Source organism: Lytechinus pictus, chromosome 17 (genome assembly GCF_037042905.1).
Source record: "Lytechinus pictus isolate F3 Inbred chromosome 17, Lp3.0, whole genome shotgun sequence".
Classification (NCBI taxonomy): Eukaryota; Metazoa; Echinodermata; class Echinoidea; order Temnopleuroida; family Toxopneustidae; genus Lytechinus; species Lytechinus pictus.
Genome location: NC_087261.1, coordinates 27,608,653 through 27,621,458, shown reverse-complemented (window position 1 = coordinate 27,621,458; position 12,806 = coordinate 27,608,653). Strand labels below are relative to the sequence as shown.

Here is a 12,806-nt window from a genome sequence, read left to right as displayed (position 1 = left end):
ATTAATGATAATAAAGATGATTGATTATGAGGATGATGGTATTGATAAAGATGAGGGTGATATTGATGAGGAGGATGCTGATCATGATGATAGAGGTGGTAATGTTTATTATTAGGAGAAGGGGAATTTTTACAATACTGTAAGTGATGGTCATTGTTTGCCAATGACCACTTCATATTCCTTATGTAATTTGATAAGGGCTACCTACATGTACAACTCATCTGCAACATCCAAGGCTAAAGGATAATCAAGTGTTACATGTAATTCCTTGCCAATTTTATGTAAATGAACAATTCATTCAATTCAATTCATTTCAGTTTACTAATTCTGTTTTCAATCCCTTCCCCAACAGATGACACAGAAGTCGAGAAGGAACTGGAAGTCACCAACAAGCGCTATGATGAGCTCAACCGACGCCTTGCGGATGCCCTGGAGGACCTCCGCATCGTACGCCTCTGTGCCGACAAGGTCGACTCTCTCCAGAACCTTCAAGAGTGGGTCAACCAGATCGAGGCCCGACTGACCGATACCAAGCCGACAAGCAGAGAGCTCCAGCCGTTGGTCCGAGAACTGGATGTTTTCAAGGTGAGAAGCTGGTTGGGGTTGTGTCATTTTCAAGAGCTTTTTCTCACTATATAAGAGTGCCTTATGGGCCCCGTCTTACAAAGAGTTGCGATCGATCCAATCAATAGCAACTATGGAAAGCCATCAACCTCAACATCTGAAATGCACGTTGGTTCAAAATATTTTCTAGATATGCTGTATATTCATGCACTCATCCTTTTCTTGCAAGTTCAGTGTGCTTTTATTTGCTTACAAAGACATTGAGTAAATTTCCTGCAAAATAAATTATGACATTGATGGATTTCCATAGAGTTACGATTGATTGGATCGATCGCAACTCTTTGTAAGACAGTGCCATGAAGTGATCTGAATTTTGTAAGCAGTTAAAGTCACTCACTGGCTGAGAAAAATATCTTTCCACCCCTTTTCTGCATTGAGATTTTCATAAGCTGTTCCTACGCCTAGTGACGATAAGATATACGTATTAGAGAAAACAGATGTACTGTACATGTAGCGAGGTTTTTGTCTGTTACTTTCGAAGGATTAAATTTTTTGTAAGGGAGGGGTGGGTTAATAATAAAAGTATAATCACAGTATGGTCCATTCTGTAGATTGTTTTTATCTAAATAAACAGGGCGTTCATACACATGACTCATTTGTATGAACGCCCCGTCGCTGCTGTAATTAGAATACAAATAGATTTGGATTAGACATTGTTAATTACCATTTTTGTACTTATAGGAACATTCATAACAGCTGACAAAATTATGAAACTTAGGGATGAAAGAAAGCTTTTTACCTTGAAATGTTCCTTCCTGTTTTTCTCTCCACAGTCTTATGAACGTTTTGAATTGCAGTTGATTGTAACAAAAGTTCAGGTTATAAATTTTATTTGATCTTGTTTATAAGTATTAAAACCTATCCATATCCATTAATGCACATGTACATTCTATTAAAAGAATACATTGTACATGTACATAATACACTTTATATATCTACTTTGTATTCCCATATTCATATCTGTACGTTTATTAGCAAGAGGGTGTGTTTTTATACCTGTTATTTATTTTTATTTATTGCACTCTTGTTCGTTCTTACTTGTTTAGAAATTTAGGGTACTGCCAATACTATGCAAGCATTCAAGCAGAAAAATCACACACACAAAGAAAGCACATGCCATTAAAAAAATGGTCTCAAACAAAGTTTTCACTGCACATGCTGAAATGCGCGTGATTTATTACTGATTCACCCCCCCAAAAAAAAAAAAAAAAATGAGAGAGGAGGTAACAAATTTGTGTGCATACTGGAGTTTTTTTAAATATAATTTCTTGTAAATTTAATTTTTAATTTTTAATGAATTTAATATTAGTATTTTCACCCCCTCCATCTAAAATTAATCTTAAATTGTAATATTGTAATTTTCGATGATATTCAAGCATCATTCACATTTCCGACTCAATGCCAATACTTTAGACAGGCTTTAGGAGACATTTATTTGAATTCATTTGAATTTATCTTTATTTACCTCCTTCTTTGTGCATCACAAACATGTAGTTTATCAGTCATTCTGAAAAAAATTGAAATTCCCCAGGCTCACAATCAAATTTGGCACAATAAATGTAGAACAGATATGTATACATCTGAACGTATTCCTTATCCCTTATGTAATCCTTATCCTGTTTGCATGATTAACCCTTACATGTAATTTAAAATTCTCTTATCATGTTCATGACCTTATAATGTATTTTCAATAGTCTGAAAACTTATTCCTGTTGCCATTACTGATTATTAGCTTCTTTATTTTCTTTAGAAATTGGTATACACATTATTAATCATGTGTGATTTTGAATCAATCATATTTACTGTTTATTAGAAAAATATATCTATTTAAAACATTAACCACAGAAGAACAAATTTCCATATTCTCATACATTTGGATATACAACATTCAGCCCGTTTTCAATCAAATATGTATTTTATCCCCTCATCTCTTGAATAATCACCAAAACTGTTCCACAAGATCAAACTACAATTTTATTCAAACATGAATGTAACCTTTCATTTCCCGGTTTGAATTTTAGTAAACATTGTTACATACATATATGTACATGTACTGTACAGTAACAAACTACACTTAAAGGGCCCAGCCACTGACAAATCATGGGGAAATTGAATCAATACGAAATTTGCAAAAGGCCAATTGACTTGCATAATATAATCCGTCTGTCATGAGCGCCCGTCGGACTAATGCGATAAAAGTTCGGACAGCACGAATTTGACCAAACTCGTGATGGTTATTTATTTCGGATCATCGCAGCTCCAGTTTCCAACAATCCCAATTCCTATAGACTCATAGCAGGTCTCTTGATTGCTAAACCAAAGTAAATAACCTCTGTGAAGTTACATTTTTCAAAGTGAAAACATGCAGTTTACTTCTGGTTGGTTAGTCTACTAACTATTGCTCTCCGAAAAACCTCCCAGACATGCCGGCGTCTACATGTATTACATAACACCCCCAGGCATGCAGCCGAGTGAAAGACTTGAATCCCTTCTCTGTTCTGAGATAAGCCTTGATTTCCCCATGATTTGTCAATGAAAGGTTGCTTTAAAATATATTTCTTGATAAAAAAAATCATGTGAAACTCTCCATATGCACATGCAGATACATGTTTTCTCAGTTATAAAAAGCATTCATCTTTCAAAATGTATACATTTCTTCTACCACCTTCTATGAAATTGAAAATTGAATTTAAATTAAAGCAAAATCATTTTAGTGGAAATGTAAAGAAGCAATGCATATACAGTACATAATTGGTGACATGTATCAATTGGAAAAAGTCTGAAGTGGTGCTATGTTTTATTACATGTAATTCTAACTTGAGGACCCTGAAATCAATAATTTCCGATCATCAGAGGTGTTTGGACATGGTTTACTGTAGACTTTAATAAACAACTAATCACAAGATTGATCATATACATGTATTCTATGTTTCATGCTCCTAATTATGTAATCTATAATCATTGATTCCAATAGCAAATAAAAAAAAGTTCTCTTTTATGACATACACACTTTCCAGGGCTAATTGACTTGAATTCCTGTATATTTCCTACCTCTGTCCTTAATAAAGACTGATCAACAATAGGATAATATTATTACTGAAGACCATACCGTAAACTAATGAATTTGATTATAAGGAATCCTCCAAATCTTTCTGTGATTGATATTTTTGTAATGAGAAAAAAGAGACAGGTGATTATAGAAACATCTCACAAACTTATATAAAAGTGGGCACGGACCCACTTCTCTGCATGAAATATGTGTCGGCCGACAAAAGCACTTTCTCACTGCCATCGTTTCTCCGAACCCACAGCCCATCCATGCGGAGGTGGCCGACCACCGCCCAGTCATCCTGGAGGTTGTGCACAGCGCCGAGCAGTTCCTCCGGGACCATCGTGACAGGCTCCACCCCAACCTGCAGAACAAGCTCAAAGGTTTGACCTCCAACCTCAGGTCATCCTACGAACAGGCCTCGCTCAAGTCCAACGATTGGCTCAAGGAAGCTACCCAGGTCCTGGACCTCCTGAAGAGCGAGGAATCTGACCAGGTGAGAAAGATCTCTAGTCCTCTTCTGTTAGACCCAGTCGGGACTACTTCATAAAAGTTGCGGAATTCTTAAGGAATCGTATGACTGTTATCCTTATCAATGGGATACCTGTGCAAGTTCTGGATTCTACTATTCTAAACTGTCTAATACATGTACATGTACTTCATTTGATTAAATCACATTTTTATTATGCTCTTTACATGTAGATGAACATGCCTTTTTGGAAAGCATCCATCTTTAAGAATCAAATTTAAAAGTCTTTGAATGCAAATTAGTTTTGGTGGAAATACAGTAGCAGGTACTTAAATATAAGTGATGACCTACATGTAGCTATTTGTTAGTTAAAAAAGACCCTTGCATACTGCAGGGATATTGTACTACTTCAGACTATTGGATGTACATGTACATGTATAATATACAGAGATACATTTAATTTGATTGTTTACTAGATTTTTGTACATATTTTGCCATACATGTAGATTTTAGAGAAAAGGTTGATTTGGGTTTTTTTTTAAACTCAGCTACATACATGATTTACATCTACATGTACATCTATAGGAGATATGAAGTAATCCATGTGCATGTACAAATTATGAGATTTGTATCAATAAATATGGCTGACTGAAAGTACATGTAGATGTTCTGAAATATTGTAAATATTTTGTATACTTGAATCATTGAAACTTACAGTACATGTACATGTATGTTAGCCCATTGTTGACAGTATGCTTATCTTCATTTTTAAAAATATTTTTTTAGGTTGCAGTAGATGAGCTGTTGCAGGCCACGATACAAGCCTTGGATGATGAACTTGAATGGATTCCGATCATTGAAAAGAGGTTGGGCTCGGGACAGCCGTTCACCGAGGAATCAAAACCTCTCGCACAGCAAGAAGTAGAACACAAGGTATGTGTACTACAAACTTGATGATTATTAAAAGGATGAACTCTAACATTCACTCTTGATGTGTGATGAATTTTAGTTGGATTACATTGCCATTTATATTTTCCAAATGATTAATTAGCTACCTTGTTAAAAGTCAGTGCCGCGTTTTTTGTGCGAGAATCCCGCAAGTAGCCTTTCATTACCAATTCTCACACCTTGTCATAGACAAAACAATTGAAAACGCAGAAAAGCCTGTACAGCGGCATTCATGCTAAAAAAATGGGGTACAGACTTTTAACAAGGTACATTAATGATAGAGAAAAATCACATAAATCAACAACATATTTGGTCTTTCATTAGGCTATCCATGAAGAGATCCAGAAGAACAAGACCCAGTCCTGCAGGCTCTTCAGCAGACCCAGTCCCTGATCCGTCACCATTCCCAAAGTCTTAGACCAGAAGTCCAGACCAAATGATTAATTCATAGTATAGAAAAATCACATAAATTTACAACATACATGTACAGTGTATTTGTTCTTAGGCCATCCATGATGAGATCTAGAACCACAAGACTCCAGTCCTGCAGGCTCTCCAGGAGACCCAGTCCCTGATCCATCAACATTTACAAAGACCAGACCAAATGATTAATTCGTAGAAGAGAAACATCACATAAATTAACAGCATACTTGTTCTTTTCCTAGGCCATCCATGATGAGATCCAGAACCACAAGACCCCAGTCCTGCAGGCTCTCCAGGAGACCCAGTCCCTGATCCGTCAACACTCCCAGAGTCTTAGACCAGAAGATCAGACCAAACTCAGTGAGAAGCAGACAGACCTCAGGAACCGATACGATGCTGTCACAACCGAGTCTCTCAACAGGACCAACAAGGTAGGAATGGATACAAAACTCTTGGCATGAGCCTTGTCCGACAAACAGTTGTGATTGATCCAATTACATGTAGCCTTAAAGCTAAATGATACATGTAGTAGTTGCAGTAAAACACTAATTTCGTGAGAAAGTCTGTAAAACCAAGGTTAAGTATGACTATATCATCGTGGATCTAGATCTGGTACAGTTACATAAACTGAACTTTGTGAAATCATAAAATCTAAGCTGAAATGCGATCACACTGAAGATCGCCAACACAGATAGGCACACGTGGGACAGTGTATTATAATTGCTGGAATAAAGACCCGACGGAAGTGACCGAATCCGCGCTTATTTTGCTTATATCTCAGCAATTACACAATTTATTCCAGAATCCTTTGGCACATATTTTTTATTCATACAAACAGACACTTGGGTGGTCATTATATTAGATTCTGTAAAAAGTCATTTTGAGATCGTTACCAGAACTGGAATTTACCTTTAAGTATAGAAATCCATCAGTGTCGTAAACTTTCTAAATCCCTTCGGACACAATGAGGAGTAGACTGATTTGTCTATTGATGATGATGGATGCATGAGTAATGAGTATACATCATATTTCAGTAAAAAAAAATTGAATGGGCATGTTCGTCTTAGATGTCGAGGGTACTCCCTTTCCATAGATGTAAGACAGGCCCCTGGGTGCATTTTATGAAACAAATAATTGGTTATTTCCACTGACAACTGTTATAAGTTAACTAGACTAGAAGTCCTTGTATCTAGTTGAAAGAGAGAATTAGGGGAAAGTGTCCAAATGGAGGGGGGACGTATTTTTATTCAAAGGATAGGACAGAAAGCAAAAGAATGGTAGATAAAACAAGTGGATGCCAAGCAATGAAGGTACATGTACCACTCAAACCTCATATAATGTTTGTTCTGATTGCAGCTTCGATTCTCCAACGAGGACCTTCCACTTCTGGAGAGCGAGGTTGGTGACTTTGAGAAGTGGTTGGACGGTGCTGAACGCACCCTGGACAACACCCTGAGACAGTCTCAGATGGAGCCTGAGGCGATCCGCAAGCAGTACAACACCATGCGTGGCTTCTCTGAGGATGTCATCGCTCACGCTGCGGATATCAAGTTTGTGGTCAAGGGTGGCCAGAAGTTCCTGGAGTCAGCAAAGGTAATGTTGCAGAGAGATCTGATTGAATCTTTGTCTTTATTCTGATTGTTTTCTTTGTTAAAGAACTTTGGTTAAGAGTTTGCAGATCATTGATGTAACTCTTTGCATTCACTCGGAAGTAAAGTTACATACATGTGTGAGGTGGGCTCAAGGTGAAAAGTGTCCTTCATTTAGATATTTCACTTTTCATGTAAGACTTGGACTTTTAATTCAAACAGCTAATCCAAAAATTGTTGCCCTGATAGAATTAAGCTTACTATGTAGCTGTAGCCTTTACATTAGATGTGAATTTGGACATGAGATTCTTTATACTTGCATTACAGACATTTCATATCTAACATGGTAAATGAAAATTCATATGTAATGAATTATTACTTCACACTCTATTGCCATCAGGTCTACGCTCAAGACCTCGCCGTCTTCCGCGATGCGGCCCTCCCGCGCCAGTTCAACCGCAACTTCACCGAAAACCCTGAGAGTAACATCATCCGTGACAAGCTGGCCAAGATCTCAACCCGCTATGACCGTCTCAAGGGCAAGGCCGTGGAGACCACCAGCGCCCTCAGGGATGTGGTGGAGAAGCAACAGAAGTTCCAGGACGTTGCGGACAGTCTAGGAATCTGGCTCCAGGATGCGGAGGGATCGCTGAAGGCTCTCCAGAAGGAGGCCATTGGAGCTGATCCTGCAACCGTGCAGAAGCAAATCGACAGGCTCAAGGTGAAATACATCTTCGTCTTCAATGGGGATCAAACTGAAAAACACTGTTGTCTCTCATGGGTTACAAAAGGCTAGCCTTGAAATAAATGTGTACCCTTTGAGATACAACTATTAGTAATAGAGAGGATACATTAGCCTATTTTTTGTGTGAAGAGAAACAAATGTTTTTGAGAGGAAAGCTACCTGTTTTGCTAATTGGTAACATAATTATTATGCTATGATTGTATGAGTAATGATTTCACTTTCATCTCACTTTTCTTCATTGATATACAATGTAGCTTTGCCATGGAGAGCTACATGTAAGTGCTAAAAGCCTTGCTTATTACAATGGTTGTTTTGTCTATTCTTTCAGGTTCTCCGTGACGAGACTGCCTTCCATCTGAAGGACATCGAGAGGACCAAGGAGGCAGGCAGGAACCTGGCCGATTCCAAACCTGAACTCCAGCCCGAGATCAACAAGACAATTGGTAGGTCACAGATGTCACTATGTGAAACCACCGGGATAAGTAAATGGATAAATTATTTAATGTAGAAATTGTTGGACATGTACATGTATGTATATGAGGATAGAAAATAAAGTTGTTTGCCATAACCTGACTGACCTACATGTAGGTAAAACCTGCTGACTTTATTTTTTTTCAACTCAAATTGGACCCCCCCAAAAAAAAAAAAAAAAGTACTTACTGATCATGATTTTCATAAAATTTTTAAACATTTTTTTTAGTCCTGTGCCTAACCATGTAGATAACATTGTAAACTAAATTTTGGTAGTGAAGACAATCTACTTCAACTTTTGAACATCTGAACAGTTGTACATGTATCTTGCATTTATAGTACAGTGCTCCTATTTACATGTATAAAGGCTTCCAATTATTTATGGTAAACTACATGTACCAAGGTTAGAAGACTAGTCAATCACAATGAATGTTTCCATAGTGCAATTATAGTAAAGTTACCATCATTTTAAATCTTTATGAAACAGGTCATTGATGTTATGGAGATACTTGGATAATGTTTTCATTATTTGTTCTGAAGTTGCATATTGAGTATGTTTTTTTTTCCTCTAAAATATTCAATCATCAGCACATACAAGAATCATATAAAAACCTAAACCCACATTCACATTCAACACATGCATGCTACCTTACATATTCTTGAATTTTCAGACACACTGACACGCCGCTACAACGACCTCGACGGCCAGATCAACCAGCGAAACCAGCAGCTGCAGAACGCCCTCACTCAGTCACAGGGCGTGCAGGACAGCCTGGACACACTGCTCCGATGGTTGGATGAGAGCGAGAAGGGCGCACACCGAATGGAGAAGGGTACCATCCTAGTCGTCAAGCGAGATCCGTTGGTAGAGAACATCCAGGAACAAAAGGTTGCCAATTCAATTCCTTTTGTAATATATTCATATAAGGGTTATTCCTTACTTAATTGTATCTCTGGTAGATGTGACACGATAATGAGAAGTGAAATATGAATACATAAAATGTACTGTACATGTATGTTCATCCCGTCAAAGTGTGTACATGTCGTCGATGGGGCGTCTTTGTCTTTCAATCTGAGGGGCATGGGTTCGATTCCAAGCCATGGCGTGTTTTCCTGTAGCAAGGAATTTACCTACATTGCGCTGCACTTAACCCAGGTGGGGTCATTGGGTACCTGGTAGGAAGACATGCCTTGAATGATCATGCACCCGATAAAGGTAGCCATGCTTAAGCCGCAGTAATAATAACATTATTTTAATGAGGGCCCACTTGGAAAACAGTTTTTGGAATTTCAGTGGCTACTCTGGGTAAAATATGACATTATTTTCATGATCATTATTATAATTTTTATTATTATTATTGTTGTTGTTAATATTATTGTTATGTATGTTTGCCCATGTTAACATCATGCTTGAACCTCATACACCAATGTGTTTCCTAGGTTCTTGAGGATGATATCACAGCTCACAAACCCGCCGTCGAGAACGTCAACCGCTTGGCGAAGACCCTGATACAGAACAGTGAACCTAAGGTTGCCAAGGTTCTGCAAACCAAACTCAACAATGTCAACACACGATATGACAAGGTACATGTACATGTAAATCTCATGTTAGATAATGATAATAATTATATTTGCCCGTATTCTGAAGTCGGGTTTAACTTAAACTCAGGTTTAAAGTTGTGGTTTAAGTATGGACAGCCAATTGTTACATAAATCACTAACAGTAGAGATATAGTATTTCAGCTCATGTACATGTACATGTAGCTCTCAAATCATTCATAATTGTCTAGGAAGTATAAATAGATAATTATCTTCACCATCGATGAATCAGGAAAGAGCACAGTAAATATAAGAAACGTACAACTTCATAAAAATTTTGACACTTTTGGCTTCCCATAATTTTTGCACAGAGTTAGACCGTGGTCTAAGTTAAACCTGACTTCAGAATACAGGCCAGTGTCATCTAAGAAGGGCCAAATCCATTCTGTAGAGTGCAACAAGGCATGTTTTTCAAAATCCCAGTGCCTTAGTATCAATTCTTCAATTCTTCCTTGTTTGTGTTTTATATCGATTTTTCAAATGCATTTGGCTTTCATCCAGTAAGTGATATTGCAGGTGTCATATAAAAAAGTCAGGAAAAGTCTTTGAACCAGCGGGATTTGAACTTGTCATACATGTATCCCACTTAACGTTTTACACTCTCCCTATGTCATGTTAATATGTCGACCACACTGGCGCATGTAACATGAAAAATGTGTTATTATGAATTCATGTAAAAATTATTTTCAGGAATATTTACATGTTCAAGTTTTACCACTGAAAATACAACATGGGAAAGAGTTTGATGAATATAACACAAAAATGAAATATCAAAATCAATGCCCAGCATAATTCTGTAAAATGCTAACTTTTATTTGAAAATTAAAATGATGATAAAATATGCTTGTTTCATAAAATCATAGGTAAGCGTGGCAACCACCAACCATGGTAAGACCCTTGGTGACATGCTGGAGAAGCTGAACGAGTTCGAGAAGGAGGTTGACCACCTGGAAGACTTCCTCCTGCCAGCCATTGACCGCTTGGAACACCGTGAATTTGGCCGTCAGGAGATCCCTGAAGCTGAGAAGCAACTCAAGGTAATGTTTTGTTTTTTGCCACTCTCCATCCGGGTGTTAAATGGGTACCCAATAGGATGCAAAAGCCCATATGGATAAATGACTAGCAATTGAATTTGGAGTGACATTATATTTGTTCCGGCAACAATTGCTCCGGGCTTTATTTTGTCAAAGATTTGTATGTACAGTAGGGTTAGGATAAGGATTGCAAGAGGGTTTCATGTTAAGTTTAGGTTAGGGCATAATGTTTAATCCAGGGTTTGAATTATTCCTTCAAATATCAGGGAACCGAATTTGGAAACTCTTGTTGGAATGCGTCCCAGGGAGTGTAGAAAGTGCATACATTATATGTGGGCGCCCGTGTTGTATTCTTTGCCACTCTCCACCCATGTGTTCATTGGTTACCTGGTAAGTTAAGAGTAAACTCAAGAATGACTGGTGACCCTTTCGTACGCCCCCCTTAATAATCACCAATGAACATTTAACAGTGAATATCATTTACCGAAGGGAAAGGATCTCCTATTCTTAAAGTCACTCTTAAACTTACAAACAGCTTTATGAAACGGCCCCTTGGTAGGAAGCAAAAACCTACAGGGTATGTAGTTACAATAGATTGTTAATATTCATATCTGTGTTCTCCCCCCCTTCCACAGGACTACAAGGCACAGCTGAACGACCAACGACCATCCCACAAGCGGGTCAACCACCTTGGCGAGGCCCTGGTGCGTGACCCCAAGGCGGGAAACACTTCCTATGTCACCGACGTCATCTCGAACCATGAGAGCAATTGGAAGACGATGGAGGAGGTCCTGGCGAAGAGGTGAGCATGGCCCTGTAACATCAGACGTAGTAATTGATATTAGAACAGGCTTTTACAACTGATTGCATTGACCACAGTGTACACTGAAACATGAAAATTAATTGTATGTTCAGTAGCCAAGATTTGTGTATCGGGACCAAGGATTTGTTCTTTGAAGCATCATTTTGATGCTTCTTCTCTACATTTGTATTCAAAAGTGTGGCCAATAATTTTTGTAAGGATGCAATTTGGATTTACACAGTTACTTTCATGAACAAAGAAAATACTTAGAGTATTTTTTCAGGCTTTTGCTATATATTGGGAGGAAAATTATACTGCCACTGCCATAGTTTGAAAGGGGGGGTAGTTATATGAAGGGGCCAGCATGCCGTTGGGGTGGTCAGTAGTCGTCTGTCAGTCAGACATACATTCACACTGTTCCAAATGTTAAAACTCCCTTACTGAACAATATCTTATCCAACAGGTCTAGGCAGATTGATCAGGAGCAGAAGGCCGCTAAGAAGTACAACCAGAGCAACAAGGATGTTAACCACTGGCTGGATAACATGGAACGGAAGATGGCCCAACTCCAGCCGGTGTCTACCGACCCCATGACCCTACAGACGCAGGTTGAACAGCTCAAGGTCAGTTTTGTCCACTTCTTTTTTTCCATAAGCATAGACCACTGTCGGGTTAGCGTATGATATAGGTGGAGAATGCAGCTATTTTCTTTGGCTTTATGACTGTGGTGCTGTTACACAAAACATTGGCAATATGTCTAATGCTTTGCAGCCTCCGCCTGTACACTCTGGTCTTGCGTTACAGTAGTCATTGTTTAATTTGGGTTTCCTTTGGATTGCCAGGTTTGACTTTAATTACAGAAAATATATCAATCATTGCTTTTCAGACCTTTTTTTATAATAAAAGAGTTGTCAATGACTTTGCCATATGCAGCAATTGACAGTGGCTCTTCCTGATCCCCTATTGTTTATTTAAGCAGAGTTGTAAAATATGAAGTCGAAGAACAGGATTCCCTCATAATTGTGTACATGTAGTATTCGTACCATAGTAAAG

The 12,806-nt window shown here is 38.2% G+C and overlaps 1 protein-coding gene across 1 annotated transcript in view; it reads left to right on the top strand.

Moving 5' to 3' along the window:
* Window positions 1-12,806, top strand: part of LOC129280924 (uncharacterized) — a 299,775-nt gene that overhangs the window by 164,468 nt on the left and 122,501 nt on the right. The window contains exons 150-162 of the mRNA XM_064112511.1: window positions 353-585; window positions 1,398-1,442; window positions 3,936-4,169; window positions 4,929-5,075; window positions 5,756-5,944; window positions 6,870-7,106; window positions 7,503-7,823; window positions 8,176-8,290; window positions 8,990-9,207; window positions 9,759-9,902; window positions 10,781-10,954; window positions 11,587-11,753; window positions 12,217-12,376. Coding sequence (XP_063968581.1) covers window positions 353-585; window positions 1,398-1,442; window positions 3,936-4,169; window positions 4,929-5,075; window positions 5,756-5,944; window positions 6,870-7,106; window positions 7,503-7,823; window positions 8,176-8,290; window positions 8,990-9,207; window positions 9,759-9,902; window positions 10,781-10,954; window positions 11,587-11,753; window positions 12,217-12,376 — 2,384 coding nt within the window. The remainder of the gene's footprint in view (window positions 1-352; window positions 586-1,397; window positions 1,443-3,935; window positions 4,170-4,928; window positions 5,076-5,755; window positions 5,945-6,869; window positions 7,107-7,502; window positions 7,824-8,175; window positions 8,291-8,989; window positions 9,208-9,758; window positions 9,903-10,780; window positions 10,955-11,586; window positions 11,754-12,216; window positions 12,377-12,806) is intronic.